At 35.8% G+C, this 19,464-nt stretch overlaps 1 protein-coding gene across 2 annotated transcripts in view; it reads left to right on the top strand.

The window, feature by feature from the left end:
• Positions 1 to 5,027: 5,027 nt before the first annotated feature.
• Positions 5,028 to 19,464, top strand: part of CLEC7A (C-type lectin domain containing 7A) — a 28,180-nt gene continuing 13,743 nt past the window's right edge. Inside the window, exons 1-6 of one of the 2 annotated variants that reach the window (XM_038576773.1) lie at positions 5,028 to 5,119; positions 11,961 to 12,133; positions 13,847 to 13,945; positions 15,824 to 15,961; positions 17,051 to 17,202; positions 18,537 to 18,655. In XM_038576773.1, the coding sequence (XP_038432701.1) occupies positions 12,031 to 12,133; positions 13,847 to 13,945; positions 15,824 to 15,961; positions 17,051 to 17,202; positions 18,537 to 18,655 (611 nt within the window). In that variant the 5' untranslated portion in view covers positions 5,028 to 5,119; positions 11,961 to 12,030. The remainder of the gene's footprint in view (positions 5,120 to 11,960; positions 12,134 to 13,846; positions 13,946 to 15,823; positions 15,962 to 17,050; positions 17,203 to 18,536; positions 18,656 to 19,464) is intronic. The other variant, XM_038576774.1, reaches the window with a different exon arrangement.

The raw sequence follows: 19,464 nt of genomic DNA, 5'->3' as shown, positions 1-19,464 counted from the left end.
CCAAGCCGACAGTGCCTATGAGTCACCGTCCAGTCACACTTGCTATTTCTGTCTCTAGTTCTTACAGGCATCGGTGGTTTGTTTTCCTGAACCTTAGATTTAGAGGCAATTGACCTAATCTTATCAATTTTGGGGATCTCTCTCTTTTACTTAGTTTACATTACTGTTTCTTGATCCCAGTCATCAAAAACACATTCTTATCCTAGTTATTGTTTAAATCAATTTAAACAATAAAGTTATTGTTAAACCACTACAGCTTTTGGTCTGTAGCCTATTTATGTATAACCTGAAAGCAAAGGCTGGTTTTTACATTTTTAAAACTTTATTTAAAAAAATATGCAGCAGAGACCGTAAGTGATTTAAAGATTTATTTATTTATTTTTATCCATGATAGACAGAGAGAGAGAGAGAGAGGCAGAGACACAGAAGGGAGAAGCAGGCTCCATGCGGGAGCCCAACACGGGACTCGATCCTCGGACTCCAGGATCGCTCCCTGGCCCAAAGGCAGGCGCCAAACCGCTGAGCCACCCAGGGATCCCCCTGTAAGTGATTTAGAGTCTAATATTTACTCTCGTTCTTTGCAAAAAAGTTTGTTGAATCCTAATGTAAATAACTTATTATTTATGCCATGTTTATTTCTCATCAAAAAAGTGCACAAGGCCCCTGAAATTGGACTACCTAAGGTCAAATCCTAGTCTATTACTATCTCTGTTGTCAAAAGCAAGTTTTTAATATCTTATTATCTTGATTTCCTTAACTGAACTCTTTAATTGGATATCTTATTACCTTGATTTTCTTTATAGAAAGATATGAATCATGCTAGTAACTCATAGATCCTCATATCACATCTAGTAGCTCATAGATAGATAATTTAATGGGATAATGTTTATACAATTCTTCATATAGTGCCTAAGATTTGTTAAGAGATCAATAAATGTTAGCTATTTATAGTATTAGTTCATTTTCTTCCTGTCTTTATAAAGTCCTACAAGTGTTTCTGTTTTAAGAGTAGGTCTCAACCTATTACAACAAATTGGCCAAATAACAAGACTTTCTTAACCTACATTTAATGTGTTTGTAAGTATTATTTAGAACTTTTTGTTGTTGTTGAAATAGTTGCTGTGGAATGTACCCTGACTTGGCACTTGTTTTCTTATCCATAACAAAAATTACCGTTCAAAGTTTCTTCATTTCTACTTTGTAGAGATTCTTCTGAGAGAAGGGCTCTGCAAGGCATTTGGATCAGTATGAGAATAGATGGTATTTAAGTGAATATTATTTCAAATACTGGGTTACCTTAGAATATTTCAGTTAAGCTGTGCTGGTTTGGAAACATGAGCAGAGTCTGCATGCTTTCCTAAATGTATCATTTAAGTTTTTACATTTTCACAAGTAAAATGAGCAAATTTTAAATGTCCAATCTTCATATGTGCTTTCTTTGCACCTACATTTACTTCCAACCTCTGCCTCTCCATGACCATTTATTCTCATCCTCAAAGTATGCATGGTATTAACCTGTCAAGGATTCCATGGACCAGAAAATTGATGGACCACTAGTTTCCTGGGAGCAAATTTTTTAAATGAGAGAGAAATAAGTGGTTCTGAGCATTTGCACAGTTGGGAAACTCAGAATTCTAAGTAGAAGTATTAGCCATTTGGCTTGTACCTGGACCATAAGAAAATCTAAATTATTAAATTGGCTCTTGGTTAGAACATATTTAAACTTAATGGTCCATGTTATATGTCAGTGAATAGTTACATGCTTCAACTCTTCCCTGGTTCTTTTATTCCATTAAGAGCACAGCTGTCAGATAATATATAACTCTACCATTAGAGAGTAGACAATCCAATAGTAGTATAAATTATTTAAGTTCAGTAAAGCAGCCTTTAAGACTGATTGCAGAAATCTACCTGGATATTTTCATAAATGTCAAATGATCTGCCTTTGCTAAGCTCTTTTTTCTGAGATATATAGGACCAAGTCTTTTATTTCTTTATAACAAATCTTGAACTTTAACAAAAAAATTTAAATGAGTATTTTTAAAAAAATATGACCATAATATTAAGCATGTGTATTACATTTTGGAAATAATGTAGGATACCTACTTAATATATAATTTTAAAATAGCTAATTATATATTTCAGTAACTTAATTACCAAAATAACAGTATTGGGATATTTTGTTTGCTCCAAGTTATTCTAATTTACTTTCACAGAGAAATGTGGTTTAAATCTTCTTCTCATTACTTTTTTCTTTTTTTCTTTTTTTGGTTATTCATTCATTCAACATCTCTCTTGAGTGCCTTCTTTCCTTAATACTAACAGCATAAATACTAATGGATATACACAGAGCCTATTTTCATGATGCTTACAATCTAGTGTGGAGGAAGAAAGTCAACAATTAAATAAAAAATAACTACATGTATAAAATTTTATTCATTTATTTAACATGTGCGAGTACAACTTTGGACTTTAGGAATTAGTAGTGAGCAAGACAAGGTCCCTGCCCTCTGGAAACTTATGATGGCCAAAAATTAAAATTTAGTGGTGTCTGGGTGGCTCAGTTAGTTAAATGTCCCACTCTGTTTCAGCTCAGGTCATGATCTCATGGGTCATGAGAGCTGGGCTCCGTGCTCAGCTGGGAGTCCACTTGAATATTGTCTATCTCTGCCCTCCCCCTCAACTTGTGCTCTCTGCTTACTCTCTAAAAAATAAATAAATCTTTTTCAAAAATTAAATAAACATATATGGCAATAATATATATGCCTTTAAGCAGAATGAAAGTCGTATTTTTATTATGAATCAAGTAAAGCCTGCAGAAATTCTTCAGTTTTACTCATGAGTGAATAAAATAGATTAACTTTCTCTAACTTGTCTTGAAATTCCTATTGAAACCAGCAGATGGCACCATCACCTCGTTCATTCCGGCCTAATTTTGCTAAATGTTTTTAATTTACACTGACTACTCAGATCACACACCCCAGGGAATCTGCTTTTAATTTTTAGTTATCCTATACCGCTCTCATTCGCCATCCAAGGTTCCCAACAGAGATTTAAGACCCATCATCCCCATATTACTGGTGAGGAAATAAGCAGGAAAAAAAATTAAACGACATATCTAAAGTCAATCAGTGACAGAACAGGAGCAGCCAGGCACCATGCTGGGAAAAGGTCACTTATTACCGTCTAATAAAACCTGAGTCATGAGAGCCTTCAGATGTATATCAGTGGGCCATGTACATGGGGGGATGATTGCCAGCACGTATCTTGGGGGGGGGGGGCGGGTTCAGAGATAAAGGAAATTTCTAAAGGAATTTTTATGTTAAAAAGTAGACTTACAGGGTCCTGGGGTTGGGCTAAGATTGCCTTCTGCCCTTAGCAAAGTATGAACATTGAGACAGTTGAGTCCATAGAGGAATATCACTCTGCCTGTTTCAAGGACTTGTCAATATGCTTTGTCCTCAGCTAGTCCTCTGTTCCCCCATCAGTAACCTAATGCAAATAAACAAATAAACATACAAAAAATGTCTCCCACTTGAAAATGACACCAACTGTCCTTGTTTTCCTTTGTTCTCCACGGAAAATTTAAAGACAACTTGGTCGTGATTTGGGACTAGAAATTAGGATTGCCAATACTTGGGTTCTTTCAGAAGGTATATAATTGCTTGTTTTCTTTTTTCCCCTTAATTAGACATAACTCTGGAAACACCATACTAGACATTGGACAAAGAATGCCTATAAAGACAGAATTCTTGTATTTTTGGAATTTATAAACAAGCTGGACAATAGATTTGGATAATTTTAGGCTACATGTGAAGGTGCATATATACATTTTACACATATATTATTACTTTTAAAAGTTTTTAAGTAATTTATACATTGACCTAAATATATTTATTGGTAACATGCAATGAATCAGAACCTAGTGAAAGGAAAAAAAGAAGAAGCTAGTGTAAGTTTTTGAACTATTTCAATGAACAAGACAAACAAAATTCTGAACTCATGGAGCTTACAAACGTGAACAGGAGGAGTCTAATTATAAAGATGAGTGATATTCAAATAGTGTGAAGTGCTTTTGATGAGGGAACAGAGGACTAGCTGAGGACAAAGCATATTGACAAGTCATTGAAACAAGCAGAGGGACATTCTTCTACAGACTCAACTGCCTTGATGTTCATACTTTGCTAAGGGCAGAAGGCAATCTTAGCCTGACCCCTAGGCCCCTGTGAGTCTACTTTTTAACATATAAAAATTCCTTTAGAAATTTCCTTTATCTCTGAAACCCCCTCTTCCCCCTCCCCAAGATATGTGCTGGCAATCATCCCCCAAGCACAAGGCCCACTGATATACATCTGAAGGGTCTCATGACTCAAGTTTTATTAGACAGTAGTAAGTGCCCTTTTCCCATCAATAGCTAGCCCCCTCAAGGTCCTGCAAACCTGGCTTCCAAAATCCCTTAGAGAGTATGCTATCCTCAAACCCCTCCCAACTCCCAGGTATATAATGAGCCACCCCTCACAGGCCCGGGGCAGCAGCTCTTCCTGTCCATGGGTCCAATCCTTGTGCTTTAATAAAATCATCTTGCACCAAAGATGTCTCAAGAATTCTTCTTGGTCGTTGGCTCTGGACCTCACCTATATTCCAAAACTTTATCACTTTGAAGATAAAAACAAAAAATAAAAAAAACAAAAAAACAAAAAAACAAAAAAACCTATTATGATGTAATTCAGAATAATTTAAAGCACCCTAGTTGTATTCTACTGTGGAGGCCGAGAAAATTAAGGCCATTCCACCTTAAGTTCAGTGTTAGCACAAGTACAGCCATCCCAGGCCCCTGTGAATAGGAGCTGAACTTTACCTAACTTCAGTTAAGCCCCATATTAGAATGAGAACAGGGCTCAATGCCCTTGAAAGCCCCATATCAGCATGTAAACAGAACTTGAGAAATTCCTCCACCCCTTCTGGAGGTCCCCTAGACCAGCCCATAAAACTAAGCTGGAACCTATCTCGGGGTCCAAGTCCCTGCTCTGCTGTGTCGGGTATACTTGGACCCAAGCTCGAACTTGTAAATAAACCCTCGTGTGTTTGCATCGGTGTCGGTTCCTTGGTGGTTTTTCAGGTACGTAATCTTGGGCACAACACTACTTCTGCCTGGGTAGAAGTAGCTGGACTAGAATCAACCCGGAAAGACTGCCCAGAGAGAATGATGTTTGAACAGAGAACTGATTATCCAGAAAAGTCTCTCATTCAGAGTTCTGAAAGAAAAGCATGTAGTCAAAGTGTAGACAGAAGCAAATTGGTGTATTTGCGTGATAAAAGAGAAGGCCAGTGTTTAAGGACCTGAACAGAGACAGGGAGATGGTTAGGAAATAAAACTAGAAAGATAGTCTGGCATCTGATTATTTAGATCCTCACAGGGCCGGAAAATATAGCCAAGCAGGTGATGTGGGGAGTAGTGAACTATCTGCAGAAAATTAAAAATATAACAAAATTTATTAAGAGTCAGTCTACTTTTTATTATCACCCATAATCCTTAACAATGCCAATGATAAAATATTCCCGGAAAATATCTTTTGTGATTTTTTTTGTTTAGTTTTAAATTTTTATGGTTATTATTTAGTTTTAGAACTCTGTTTATCCATTTCTCTATACAATAAATTCTTGTTATTCATGGTAGTTACAGTCTGTGAAGTGTCAGAGAACACCAAATAATTATTGCTTCTGTGGGAACTACAGGGTTAGGTTTCTGTAATGTCTGATGACAACAATTTCTGTCAACAGATTATTACATAACCTTGTTTTATATACGTTTCTGTTTCAATGCCCATTAGCAAATATATGTTGATTCATTAACATTGATCTCAGCCAACAGCACTATAACTCATGCCTGAATAAAGCTTACCTAATACACATATTTTCTTTGTAAGGCACATCAGTCTTCTTGAGCTTAGGAACACCAGACTGTACTTCAGCACTATGTTTGAGGGCATTTTAGGCAGTGAAGTAACCAACAAAAAGTCAAAGCACACACACACACAAACAAAAAGCACTACAAAGACAGTGAAAAGGACATTTCTTCTTCAGTTAGGAGAGCTGGAACAAGAGGGCAGTGTCACTTTGTTCAAACTCCTCTGAAATCAGGCATGTTAGGTTGTAGGGGCCAGAGTAAGTTACTCTCGGATTGACCACTCTGGCATAGAGATTATTCCCAATTAAAAGTCATCAAAGCCCAGCAGACTCAGGAAAAACTCTGCCTCTCCCACAGCTGTTTAAATTTACATTGGAAAGGAGAGCCTGCCACAGGCAGGGGAGTATTAATAGAGACCAACGCTCCCTTTACTAAAGGAATTTATCTACTTAATAAGGCAACCTTGTTTTCCCAAACATCTCCTTTCCCCTTCCTGCTAAAGCCCTTCCTTCCCTTGGTGTCCTAGGACCTGTCTCCCTCACCATCCCACATCAGCTTCTTGTTGTCTCCTTTAGAATCTCCTGTCCCCTCTGTACACCTATTACATTTGATTTCCTCCTGTTAGTTCATCTCCTGTCAGTTTGATTCTAAGTCCAGCTAGAAGAACCTTAGGCAGGAAGAAGATCTTCCTTTCTGACAGTGGGTCTCCAACTTTTCACCGTTCTGCGCATGCCTGTGAATGATCATGAAAGAGCCCTGATTGATTTGGGATTATGATTAAATTTTAGCACTTAAGCAAATTTGCAATCCTGGAATCCATGAATAATGAGGATGGAGTTATCTCTGTGTATATCAATATATCTATATGTTCTTCAAATTATCAGGTTTATGTCTTTTTTCCTTTTGTAAGTACTGTATTCTACATGGAAGTTCATTCACAGAACTCCTAGTTGTTGTGGAACAATTTGGAATGGTTTGGAATTACTGAAATTCACTCAGTACCACTTGGTTTGCATTGCTTGCATTATAGAATGAGTAATTTCTGTGTTTAAAGTGTAGATTTGAAATCAATATCGATAGCATTGCACAGTGATTATCAAATCAAAAAGACAAAATTTGAGCTACTTTCTCTTCATTCTATGTGACAGTTTGCAATTTTTATTTGTCCTTATACAATATTTCAACTGCAGAGAAATCTGAAAATTACTAAAATTGATCCTGAGAAAATAAGGACATGGACAATATTGTAATTTCTGGAATCACTGTGAAATAGGATTTTTGTAAATCTTTGCCACATATATACTATGTATAAGTCTTTTTCTCTTTACATATCTGTGGCTTCGGTTAAAGAATTTTAAAAATTAAGTGAAGAAAAAATTATCTTAAATCAATTTTGAGCAAAGATGAATTGGTGTGTCTGGATACATAGTCAATACTTAACACAAACTTGTAAAAAAGATTAATTTTGACAATATCATTAACAAATTTGGAAAAGGTTAAGGAGCTCAAACAGAAATTGTAATATTATTTATTACTGTGACATACCTATATATAGGTATAAATTCCCCTCCCTTTCAAAAAAGGCATTAACATAATTGATAAGATTTTATCCATTGATTTAAGAGTGGTTTGTACAATATTTATTTTTACTTTACTATACATATTTATACACACATTTTAATTTCTTTTGACATTATTTTATATACAACTTTTTAAAAGAAGATTAGATTTAATTTAATTTATTTGAGAAAGAGAAAGAGCATGCACACAAACTGGAGGAGGGGTAGAGGCAGAGAATCCCAAGCAGACTCCATGCAAAGGTGGAGCCTCACACTGGGCTTTATTACATGACCATGAGATCATGATCTGAGTGGAAACTAAGTCATCTAACGACTGAGCCACTCAGGCACCTCTATTTTATATCCAACTATCAACAAAAAATATTCACTATGTACATTTGTTTTCTGACCTTTATTATCATTCATTCTATTTCTTTTTTTTTTTTCATTCATTCTATTTCATAATTATTGCTGAAAACTACTTTGTTGTGTAAAGGAGAGGAAAGTAAAAAACAAAAATAAAACAAAACAAAAATAACAGTCTGGGTCTTAAATATGTTAGGTACACTGCTGCTCAAGAACTCAAGAATTAGTGAGGAAAACACTTACAAGGATCTAACAATAAGAAAATGACACATAAATTCATCTCTTTCTTAGGGAAATTGGACATTTCAAATACATGTGTCATAAGAGAGTGATGTATATATACTGAAACCATGAAGCTACTGGAGCAGAAGGGTAGCGAGAGCATAGATTCAGAAAAGAGAAAGTGGATTGGGAAAAAGAGTTGAAGGCACATTTTAACCTGAAAGATTTACTGATTGTAAGGAGAGCTTTGTACCTCACTTATAATAAGCATTAAAACTGGAAAGAGTAGTGTGAATAAAGCAAAGGAATTTTTATGGTCCACCCAAGCCAGAGGTAATTAAACAATTTAAGTAATTTTTTGTCTCCTTGTTCTCCAAATATAATGTGAAATTGAGTAGAATGGGATTGGGTCTCATGCTTCTTTGTATCTAGGCTTCTGAGAATATGGTAAATGTTTAATAGATGTTTAATTGCTTAATGGATAGAAAGGGAGGGAGTGGCAGAAGGATAGAAAGAGGGAGGAAAAGAGGGTAGGAAGAAGGAGACCCAAGTTAGCATTCAAATTAGAGATGAAATTTGAGGAATTTTTTTTTTTTTTTTTACATTGTGAACATTATGGGGAAGGTACTTTGAGATACTGTTATTTCCTAAAGACAATATTTTTTTTCTACAACAGTTTTAAGTGAATGCTAATTTGTTTTTAATAATCTTGTTTTCTGTTTAATTCATTTATTCATCTATTTATGTCTATTTTTATTCACTTATTTATATAAATTTTCCAAAAAGTCACACTAAACATATGTCTCAGGCTCTCCTGTGTTTCATTTTGCTGGTTTAACAGTCATTCTAGTAAACCTAACAAAATAGATATTTGTTTAGGAAAGATATTGTTTTTGAGCTTTAATTCTGGGATCAAACACTACTTTTGACAACAGCTAAATATATGTAGAAATGAAAACATGACCAGGCTGATTCAGCTATTCTGAATGTGGTGCCTTATTGATGTAACATTTAATCTGACTCTTGATTCAACTAATTATAATTTTAGTTTATAAAATGTTTTTCATTTTTAAGAATTCTTTTCAGATTCTTCATTTTTCTTTTTTTCCTTTTTTTTTAAAAAGATTTTTTATTTATTCATAGAGACAGAGAGAGAGGGGGACAGAGACACAGGCAGAGGGAGGAGCAGACTCCATACAGGAAGCCGGACGTGGGACTCCATCCAGGGTCTCCAGGATTGCACCCCAGGCGGCAGGCGGCGCTAAACCGCCGCACCACCAGGGCTGCCCAGATTCTTCATTTTTCTTTCAAGAAAAACTTGCTGTATCAATGCAATTTTTCATCAAATTTAATTTCACTGACAATATGAATTAGATATTTGTTGTTTTTTGTTTTTGCTGTTATTTGTTTGTTTGGGTTAGATTGATTTGTTTTCCACCTTTTTCTTACATTAATATTTAACAACAGGTATTTTTCTGAATGTATAGATTGCTCTCCCCACTGCCTCCTGTCCCTTGAAATACTGATTTTTTTTTCTAGTTCATCAATGATTTGTGTAATTACTCTTCAATTGTTTTAATCCCAGAAAAAAAAGAGAAGACTAAGGTTTGTATTTATTGAACATCTCTTTGACAACATAGTGAGCCAATTCTTTTTGTACAATTGTGATTAAATAAAGGAAGAGGTGCATAGAAAATAAGACTTGTTACACATAATTCTCCCAGTGGGGGGCCTGGATTGACACTATAAAGCCAGCTTCTTCTTACTGCCTGGAAGGTGCTCACCTCATTACTGTTCTGTTAGTAGGCTGACCTTTCTTCCTTAAACCAGATATGTAATCTGTGAAAAATCCCTAGTTTTCCAAAAACTTCATTAGAGAACCAAGAGGCTGATGGACAATTGAGATTACAATCCACGTGACTACTTTGCAATATGTTTATAAAAAGTTAGCAAAACTTTCGTGACAGGCCCAAGTAAGGGGGAGAAACTCATTTACTCTCCATTGAACCTTTTTATTTTGGTATGTGTTAGTAAGAACTGCAGAGCTCTTGGTCTATAACATCTCCATCCAAACTTCTGCACAAAGAGATGACATCATCTACCATGGCTTCTAGCACTTTAGTGTCCCTAGAATGATATTGAACTCTGTGAAATGCCTGCCTGAGAAAGCTCAGTGCTGCCAGGAAAATTTACTGTTTATTCCAATCAAAACTTGGTGCTAGACAGGTCTCTAAATCCCCTCCAAGAGCAGTTACCTTAGAAAACTTGCAATTATAAGCCCTTTCTCTGACCTTTGAAAAGTAAATCTACCACCTGAAACTATTTCTTCAAGAACCTCAGAGCCATATCTCTGAAATGCAAACATTCAGGAAGTTGAGATAACTCTCACTATCCCAGTCCCTGTGAGGGGATGAGGCTCTAACTTCAGTGGGGCATCTCCTTGTTTCAATATACACCTCTGCCATGGTCATTGCCGCGGTCATAAAGATAGGAGAAATTTATTTCTCTCCTAGATAAGTACAAACTAACAAATCTTCACATGGATTAACACCCCTTAATACCACTCAGTGTCTTTCCCTTACCATACCTTTTAAAAGTTTTTAGTATTTTGTTTTGGGGAAGTGGTCTCTCTTTTCTATTATAATAGTATTTCATGATGGTACCTGTAACGCTATCATGAAATACTTTTCTATTGTAACATTATCACTGGTTGAAATCTGTCCTTGTTGCTTTAATAAGTGTCTGGCTTCATTTCAGATACCTCCTTCATTCTGCTTGCTTTATAGTCTTGTAAGTGGGTTGGGTACCTTTCTAGTTTCCAGTAATGATGTTTTCCCTATCAATTAATTTGGTTATTTTGCATAGTATTTCTGTCCCAGAATTCTTCATAAGCTGACACACTAGTTTCTTTTTGTCTTTGGGAGTTATCTTCCAAGATCCCAGTGGATGCCTGTCCACAGATAGTACTGAACCTTATATATACTGTTTTGTTTTCTTTTCTTTTTCTATACATACATACCTATGAAATAGGCCTTGTGACATAGGGTTAGGCTACTATTCGACTTTCTGACAATACATCAGGAGGATCATCAGCTTCCTGACAGCAGTTGCCTGGGGATAACTGAAATCATGGAAAGCAAAACCGCAGATAAAGGAGGGGGGGTATGTATTTGTTATATGAATGTATGAAAAGATCACGTATTTTGCAGCCAGAATATGCCTTGGTTTGATTCTTTGCTTCAATATTTTTATTAGTGTCTCAACACTGGGTAAGGGACTAAAATTTCTACATCTTATTTTCTTCATTTGAAAATAAAAATATATATATACCATTAGACTTGTTGGAAAATTGAGACTGAATGAAAAAAACATGTGCAATGTGTACTATCTGGCTCATAGTAATTGTTCAATAAGTAATTACTACTTTGAATTATCAATCCCTGGCAAATCCTAAAGAGATTTGTTTCTCCTCTCTGTTGTTACAATGTCTCCTTATAGCATCCTTCAATACCTATCTGTAGGTTTCCTCTCTTAGGCAATGAGATTCTTTATAGATATGTTATCCTTATATCACCGGCTCCTGCCAGTTGAAAGGATGGGCTTTTGATAAATGTTTGGTGAATGAATGAGTACATGAATAAATTAATGCATGTGTGAATTCATGCTTCATTTTTCTTATGTTTGGTCTGAAACAAAGATTTATGTGTTGTGCTGTCTTACAATTTTCTTAAGAATCATCCGTCTTAGAAACAGGATCTAAAGATACAAATGGGAACTTATAGCATAGTTTTCATTTCCTGCCTTTGGCTATATCTGATTGGACTGCTTACTTAAGCTCAACCTGTTAAAACTCAGTAAATGACTACTCCACATGATTTGACTCATACATCCTCTTTTGTCCACAGGCAGTTGTCTTAAAAAAAAGAGAGGGAAGAGTTCTCAAATGCTGTGTCAATTCAGGAACTCAGTAGAACAATGGAATACCATTCTGGGGTAGAAAATTTGGATGAAGATGGTTATACTCAATTAAACTTCCACTCTCAAGGCATCACTGGGCGACCTGTGGTCTTAGAAAAAGGTATCTTTTCTTTCTGCCTTCAACATTCTTGTTCTCATTAACTAAAATACTTATCTGGAGGAAATTTGAGACACTTATGACTTGTAGGCTGAAACCCTTTTAAAAGATTTTCAGAAGTCACTGAAGATATTTTGAAATATCTTTCCTCATGGCAAGCATTTGGTGACTAATTATTAGAATTTAAATTAATTATTAAGATGGCAGAAAATACAATTTCTCTGTCCCATAGGAATAGACACCTCAGCAGTAAGGAACTATAAATAAGTTTGATGAAATGCAAAGATGAAAGAATTTCAACAGGAATGACTTGTTACTTGTTTGTTAGAAAGGAGTAAATCATAGAATGGAAGTCATGGAAACTTAAAGAAATATATATGAACAACATCAGGATATGTGAGATAAGAAAGAGAAGAATGAAAAGAAAGAAGATAAGTGAGGGAAAAAAATGGTGATTTTGTAGTAAAGAGACTTCAGAAGTCATAGGGTTTGGAATCATGAATCTGATGTGTTCTTTGGCATAAGATGTTGATTTGGATTTTTTTTTTAATCAAATGGGAATCCTTTGTATACTAGTGAAGGAAAACATATGTGCTAAATGACAAGATTCATTTGTAGAACATGACTCTTAAACACAATAGAAAAGGAGTAAAATAGGGATGCCTGGGTAGCTCGGCGGTTGAGAGTCTGTCCGCCTTCAGCTCAGGGCGTGATTCTGGGTCCCACATCGGGCTCTTTGTGAGGAACCTACTTCTCCCCTGTCTGTGTCTCTGCCTCTCTGTGTGTCTCTCATGAATAAATAAATAAAATGTTTGAAAAAAAAAGAGTAAAGTATGGAGAAAGGCATTACAAGATGTCTCTCTTCATTGAATGAGTCATGTAGTTTCCTCTATGGTTCTCCTATTTGACAATTCTCTGATATACTTGTACTGCTTATTCTCAAAGACAGAACTGTATCCTTGATACCACGGAATTAACATAAAGTGAGTTTCTGGTTATCAAGAGAAAGATTATTCACAAGATTTGACATGAGAATTTGCTTTCTTCTGCTTTATGGTAACCTGCATTGCACAATTATTTGCCCTTTACCACTTATGCAATTCTTTTCTTGCTCAACCAGCTGAGGAGGACTAGAAAAACTGGGTGATGCAAGAGGTAGGGAGGCAGATGTATGTTTCTGCATATTTGTTGACCAACAATGAGTTAAGTATAATGTACTAGTAGTCTCCAGACTAGGTGCTTTATGTGTTAGCTCATTTAGTTCCTACAATGATCCTCTGAGGTATTATTACCTCAGTTTTTTTTACAAAAAGAAATAAACAGAGTAACTCACCCAAGGTTATACAACAAATAAGTGAAAAGAGAAGGTTGTCCTTAGTGTCCAGTGCTATTTCTCCTAAATAAAGCTGCCTTTTATAAAAATGAGTGGGATTTCAGAAACTCTGGTACTGTCAGGACCTCTAGACATCAATGTGAACCTGAAATTAGGAGTGTGCAGGTATCAGGGCACTGTGCTGAAATTATAGTTCCAGAATCTGAAGAGATATACTAAACATGAGGGAAAATTCAGATAATCCTAGATGACTAGATTATCTGTTTATCAGTGATTAGTATTTCACTTTAGAATTTTCTAGATTTTGATAAACTGGAGAACTGAAGTGCTTTGTGATTTATCATATTTCTTCATTTTAATTTCTGTTCCCTCTGGCTTCCTAGTAACTTGTGCTACCTCTTCTCGTTGGCGTCCCATTGCTGTGACTTTGGGAATTCTATGCTTGCTAATGCTAGTGATAGCTGTGATACTGGGTACCACAGGTGAGTATTGATACTCAACAACAACACCACTACCACCAACAGATATTTGTAAGTATTTATTATGTGCCAGGCACTCATTTAAGAGCTTGAACAGTCATAATCTGATTGAATCTATGTTAAGTTTGAATCAGTGTTATTAATTCTCATTTTATTTGTAAGAGAAGTAGAAGTGGGTATGGTGTATTTTACTTTTACTTTTCTAGGGTCATAAACTAGTTAATGGTAAGACCATAACTAGAAATTTAGGCAATATGACTAAAAAAATGCATGCTCCTTTTTTTTTTTTTTTTTTTAAAAGGAGAGAGAGAGAGAGAGCCAGCATGCAATGCGGGAGGGGTGAGAGAGAGAGAATCAAACCTGCTCCACCATCAGCACAGAGCCTGACAATCGGACTCAGTCTCAGGGCCCTGAGATTACGGTCTGAGCCAAAATCAAGACTTGGAGGCTTAACCAATTGAGCCACTCAGGAGCCCCTAAAAAAATGCACATTCTTAACTATATTTCTTTACTATCTTCCCTGAACAGTTGTTTCAAAGTTGTGAAATTCCTAAATATACTAATGGAAGGAAACCATTGGAGGTGAAGAAGGAAGTACACTATAGTGCTTATCTTCCTAATTAAATAAATTCTTTAAAGGGACTATGAATTATTTTTATAAATCTTATGATTTAGAGAGTTTTATACTTGATCTTTAATCTAAACTCCTCTAAATAATATCAGGAATTACCTGAGGTACTTACTAAATAGATATTTTTTGATGGGTGAATGAATTCCTTTAGATTTTTTTTTTCTTAGATTTTTATTTATTTATTCATGAAAGACACAGGGAGAGAGAGGCAGAGACATAGGCAGAGAGAGAAGCAGCCTCCATGAAGGGAGCCCGTTGTAGGACTCGATCCTGGGACTCCAGGATCACACCCTGGGCTGAAGGCAGGTGCTCAACTGCTGAGCCACCCAGGCGTCCCTCCTTTAGATTTTCTATATCACACATTCTATTGTCAATAAAGTATTATTGTGTCTTTGGAGTCTTCTCAAGGACCTCTCCCTCTCTCTCTCTCTTTCTTTTTGTTTTTTTTTTAGATTTATTTATTTATTTATTTATTTATTTATTTATTTATTTATTCATGAGAGAGAAAGAGAGAGAGAGAGAGGCAGAGACACAGGCAGAGGCAGAGGGAGAAGCAGACTCCATGAAGGGAGCCTGATGTGGGACTTGATCCCGGGTCTCTAGGATCACGCCCTGGGCTGAAAGCAGACGCTTAACCAGTAAGCCACCCAGGTTTCCCAAGGAGCTCTCATTTTTAAATAACAGAAGAAAGATAAATGATTTATTACTATTTCAAATCTATCTTGGCTCCAATTGATGCCTCTTACTTTCTCTTTCATACTCATTCTTCTCTATCTGCTTTATTTTTCTCTTTTTTACTCACCATCATGGAAGTAATTTTTTCTTTCCATCTATCTATTATTTATTCTATCATCCATCCATTTATCTATATATCATCTATTTTTACCTCTCAATCAGCACTGTTATCTATTTATCAATAATCAAAAGTATACCCCTGGGATCCCTGGGTGGCGCAGCGGTTTGGCGCCTGCCTTTGGCCCAGGGCGCGATCCTGGAGACCCGGGATCGAATCCCACATTGGGCTCCTGGTGCATGGAGCCTGCTTCTCCCTCTGCCTGTGTCTCCGCCTCTCTCTCTCTCTCTCTGTGTGACTATCATAAAAAAAAAAAAAAAAAAAAATTTGAAGATTAAAAAAAAAAAAAAGTATACCCCTCTGTATTCCAACAAAAATATGGATTTTGGAATTATCATTTCAAATATAGTAGAATGACTTTTTTTTTTGTCACTATAATTGTTGTTGATAAATGAAGCTTTTTGGAGATTCAATTCAGGCAGCAACCCATTGAAGAATGACAACTTTCCATCAAGAAATAAAGAGAACCACAGTCAACCCACACAGTCATCTTTAGAAGACCATGTGGCTCCTACCAAGGCTCTCACAACCACAGGCAAGGGCAGGATTAAAAGCTGAATGTAATCCTTGATCTAGGATGGTCAATTACTGGGGCGAAGGCCTGAGTTAGGGTGGGTACAGGTAGTGCTTTTACATGTAAGGATTGTGCATTCAAGGAAAGCACATATCAGTATTATGTGTATGCCCCTGTCATATATACAATAAAGTGATATAAATATCCCAGGCATTGGGCAGCCATTTCTAAATTGGATTTTTTTCTTCAAATCAGTAACTAATTTATCATTCTCCACCTTTTTAGATCTATAGGAAATTGTATAATTTGATGCAAAGGAAATGTACTCTCTCCTTTGAGAACTGATATTTTAAAGTAACACAGATAGGATAGGAAATTAGATGTCAAAAAGGAAGAAAGGGAGAGAAAAGGAAAGAAGGGAAATGTGCTAAGAATTAAGAATTGTATGTTAATTATACACATACAAAAGATATAGACCTAATAGACACATTCCTGAAAACTCTGGTTATATTTGTTTTTCTTTAATTATATAATTTCATTAATTGATTTCAATTTTATACACAGTTGACCTTTATTCCTAATTGCATCATAACTATGACAATATTTTAACTTCAGTTTTTCATCTCTGAACCCATACGTCCTCACTATTTGTATCAAGTAGCTAAAGATACAAAACAGAGATACTCTATCATGTGAATAACTGCTCTTATTTCTTTTTTGAAAAATTACATTCTTAAATGGATCTCGTACCTCTAAAATAACATGAAATTACTGTTTATCTTGAAGATTGATTTTGAATTGATTTATTTTAAGAATTATCATGAAGAAAGGGAATTCTGGACTGAATGTGAAAGAATGGAAGACAGGCCAAGAAGGAAAGAGGGTTGATGGTCTTAAACAGTGTTTATATACTCTATTTTCATATTTTAAATGAATGAGGGCATTTCAATGTGATCTCTTCTGTAAAAATCATATCCCTATAATTTGAACTGAAAATGGAAAGTATTACTGGCAATTCATTGATTACTAAGTATCCTCAGGATGAATGTGCTTGAACTGAAGGAGCAAATTGGTATGATATGAACCTCATTGTTTACTTTTGATTTCCAGGAGCTTTTTCCAGCTCTTGTCCTCCTAATTGGATCACACATAAGAACAACTGTTACCTATTTAGCACATCATTAGCTTCCTGGAATAGAAGTAAAAGACACTGCTCTCAACTGCACTCTAATCTCCTGAAGATAGACACTGCAGAAGAACTGGTAAGTGTATCCTTCAGTTATAATTACCTGTGATCTATGTTAAGCAGAAAAATAGAGGTAGAGGGAGAGATGGAATCTCAAGAAGACTCTGCACTGAGTGCAGAGCCTGATGCAAGGCTCGATCTCAAGACCCTGAGATCACAATCTGAGCCAAAATCAAGAGGCAGATACTTGAGCAATTGTGCCACCCAGGGGCCCCCATATGTTTCACTTTAAAACAAATCTATTCAAACACACTCCAAATTTTCAGGACTATAACAATCAGGCCACTACTCATTTTTGTGGGTTTGAATTTCAATTCTTAAATTTGTGGAGGAAAATAGAAAATTCTCTTCCTTGTCATCATTATTATCAGGGAAAATAGCAACAACAATCATATACATTTATAAATCATTTACTCCTTCTAAGATACTGGGAAAGACAAAGAGGTTTAAAAAGGAACCTTGCTATTTCAATGCTTATATAGTTTGTAGGAAGAAACAACTCAACAGTTGCCTAAAGTTAACAACTGGTATTGGCAATAATGACAAGAATTCAGAGAAAGATCCGTGGGTATATAAAGTTTTACATAAAAAGTGGGACTTATCACGCATTGTAAATGAAGGGTATAACTCAGTTGGTCTATAAGAAGGGATTAATAGTCAGGAAACACTCTACACTATAAACCTAAACTCCTATATTTACTTTCGCTTCCTCTCAAATTTTGTATTTCTGTCATGTGTTACCCAACAGTTGTAGCTTGCAAGAAAATGAATGGAAGTAGATTATGACAAAGAAAGAGAATGACATCAGAAGTATGTCTGGCTTTTCAGTGTTCCTGTTATTTGTCAGCAATTTAAATGTCATCATTAAATCTCAGGCTACTTATTTATAAAACGTGCACTGGAACTAAGTTATTTTCATATTTTTATCTAACTGCAAAGCATTCCTTGACAAAAGTGTTATAAATTCATATATTCAATTTGAGAATATAGTGGCCTGTTGTCCATGAAAATTGCTTAGGGACTCTGTTACTCTTAGATCTTGTCAGGCAGGTTACATGGAGGCATTAAAATTTTGACATTATGGATCTATTCTTCATTGGAAATTTAAACAATAGTGATTCTGAAGAAATAAAATATACTCTGACACACTCAATGGATTCAATAATTGGCACTTCTCCCTAGGTTGATGCCAGGGTATGTATGCATTCTTCACCAGGGTAATTCAACCTGTTGTTTCTTTCTCAATGTCTGTAAGAATTCTTATCTCTATCTTTTTATCTCTATCATCTCTGTCTGTCTCATTGTCTCTGCCACTCTTTGACATGCATTTGTATTTATGCTTTCCTACAGGAATTTATAGTAAGACAAGTGTCTTCTCAACCTGATAATTCATTCTGGATAGGACTTTCTCGCCATCAGACCGAAGGACCATTGCTGTGGGAGGATGGCTCAGTGTTCTCATCGAACTTGTAAGTATCTGGGAAGACAAAGCTTCATCCCCTTTCTCAGAAAGCTAAGAGAATGCCAAGAAGTTAAGAATCTTATTTGTGGGCCATTTATGAGAAAGGAAGAAAGAAATGGTGACAGAGAAAAAGAGTGAATGGGGGGGGGGGCGAAGAAAAGAAGGTAGAGGAGAACTTTATAGTCAAAACGAGTTGAGTGATGATCTAGTGCTGTCATCACAAATGTTCTTCAGCTTTCTTACAAGGAGGGCATCTGGCACCTATTTGAAGTAGTCCAGTTGGGAGCCATCACTGTAAGTATAAAACTGTGATGAGGAGAATGACTTTGGAGTCAGTTCTCAGCTTGAGACAACGATTGGTCTACTCTGTGTGAAATTGGATAAGTTACACTGTTTATCTGAGCCCCTCTTCCTTCATTTGTAAGTGAGAATAAAAATAGTACTTATCTGTTTGGATTTTAAGATATAAAGGAGATAAAAGTCAAATCACTTAGCATAGTGTCCTTAGCATAAGTGATACATGCTATTATTAATTTTGGAAGCAACCACATTTCACATTTTATAAGGTTCTTTTAAACATATTTCTCATTTGCATAATTATAGATTCTCCCTTATTGTATGTGGATCAGTTAGGGTTAGAGAAGATATATATAGATCTCCTATTGGTTCTAAAGGACACTGACTGATCCATACACAATGAGGAATAATTGACACATGGAGATTTATTATGAGGAATTGGCTAGCATGATTATGGAGGCTAAGGGGTCCCACAATCTACCATCTGCAAACTGGTGACCCAAGGAAAGCCTTCAAATA

This window comes from Canis lupus, chromosome 27 (genome assembly GCF_011100685.1).
Source record: "Canis lupus familiaris isolate Mischka breed German Shepherd chromosome 27, alternate assembly UU_Cfam_GSD_1.0, whole genome shotgun sequence".
Classification (NCBI taxonomy): Eukaryota; Metazoa; Chordata; class Mammalia; order Carnivora; family Canidae; genus Canis; species Canis lupus.
This window is presented reverse-complemented; position numbering and strand designations above follow the sequence as displayed.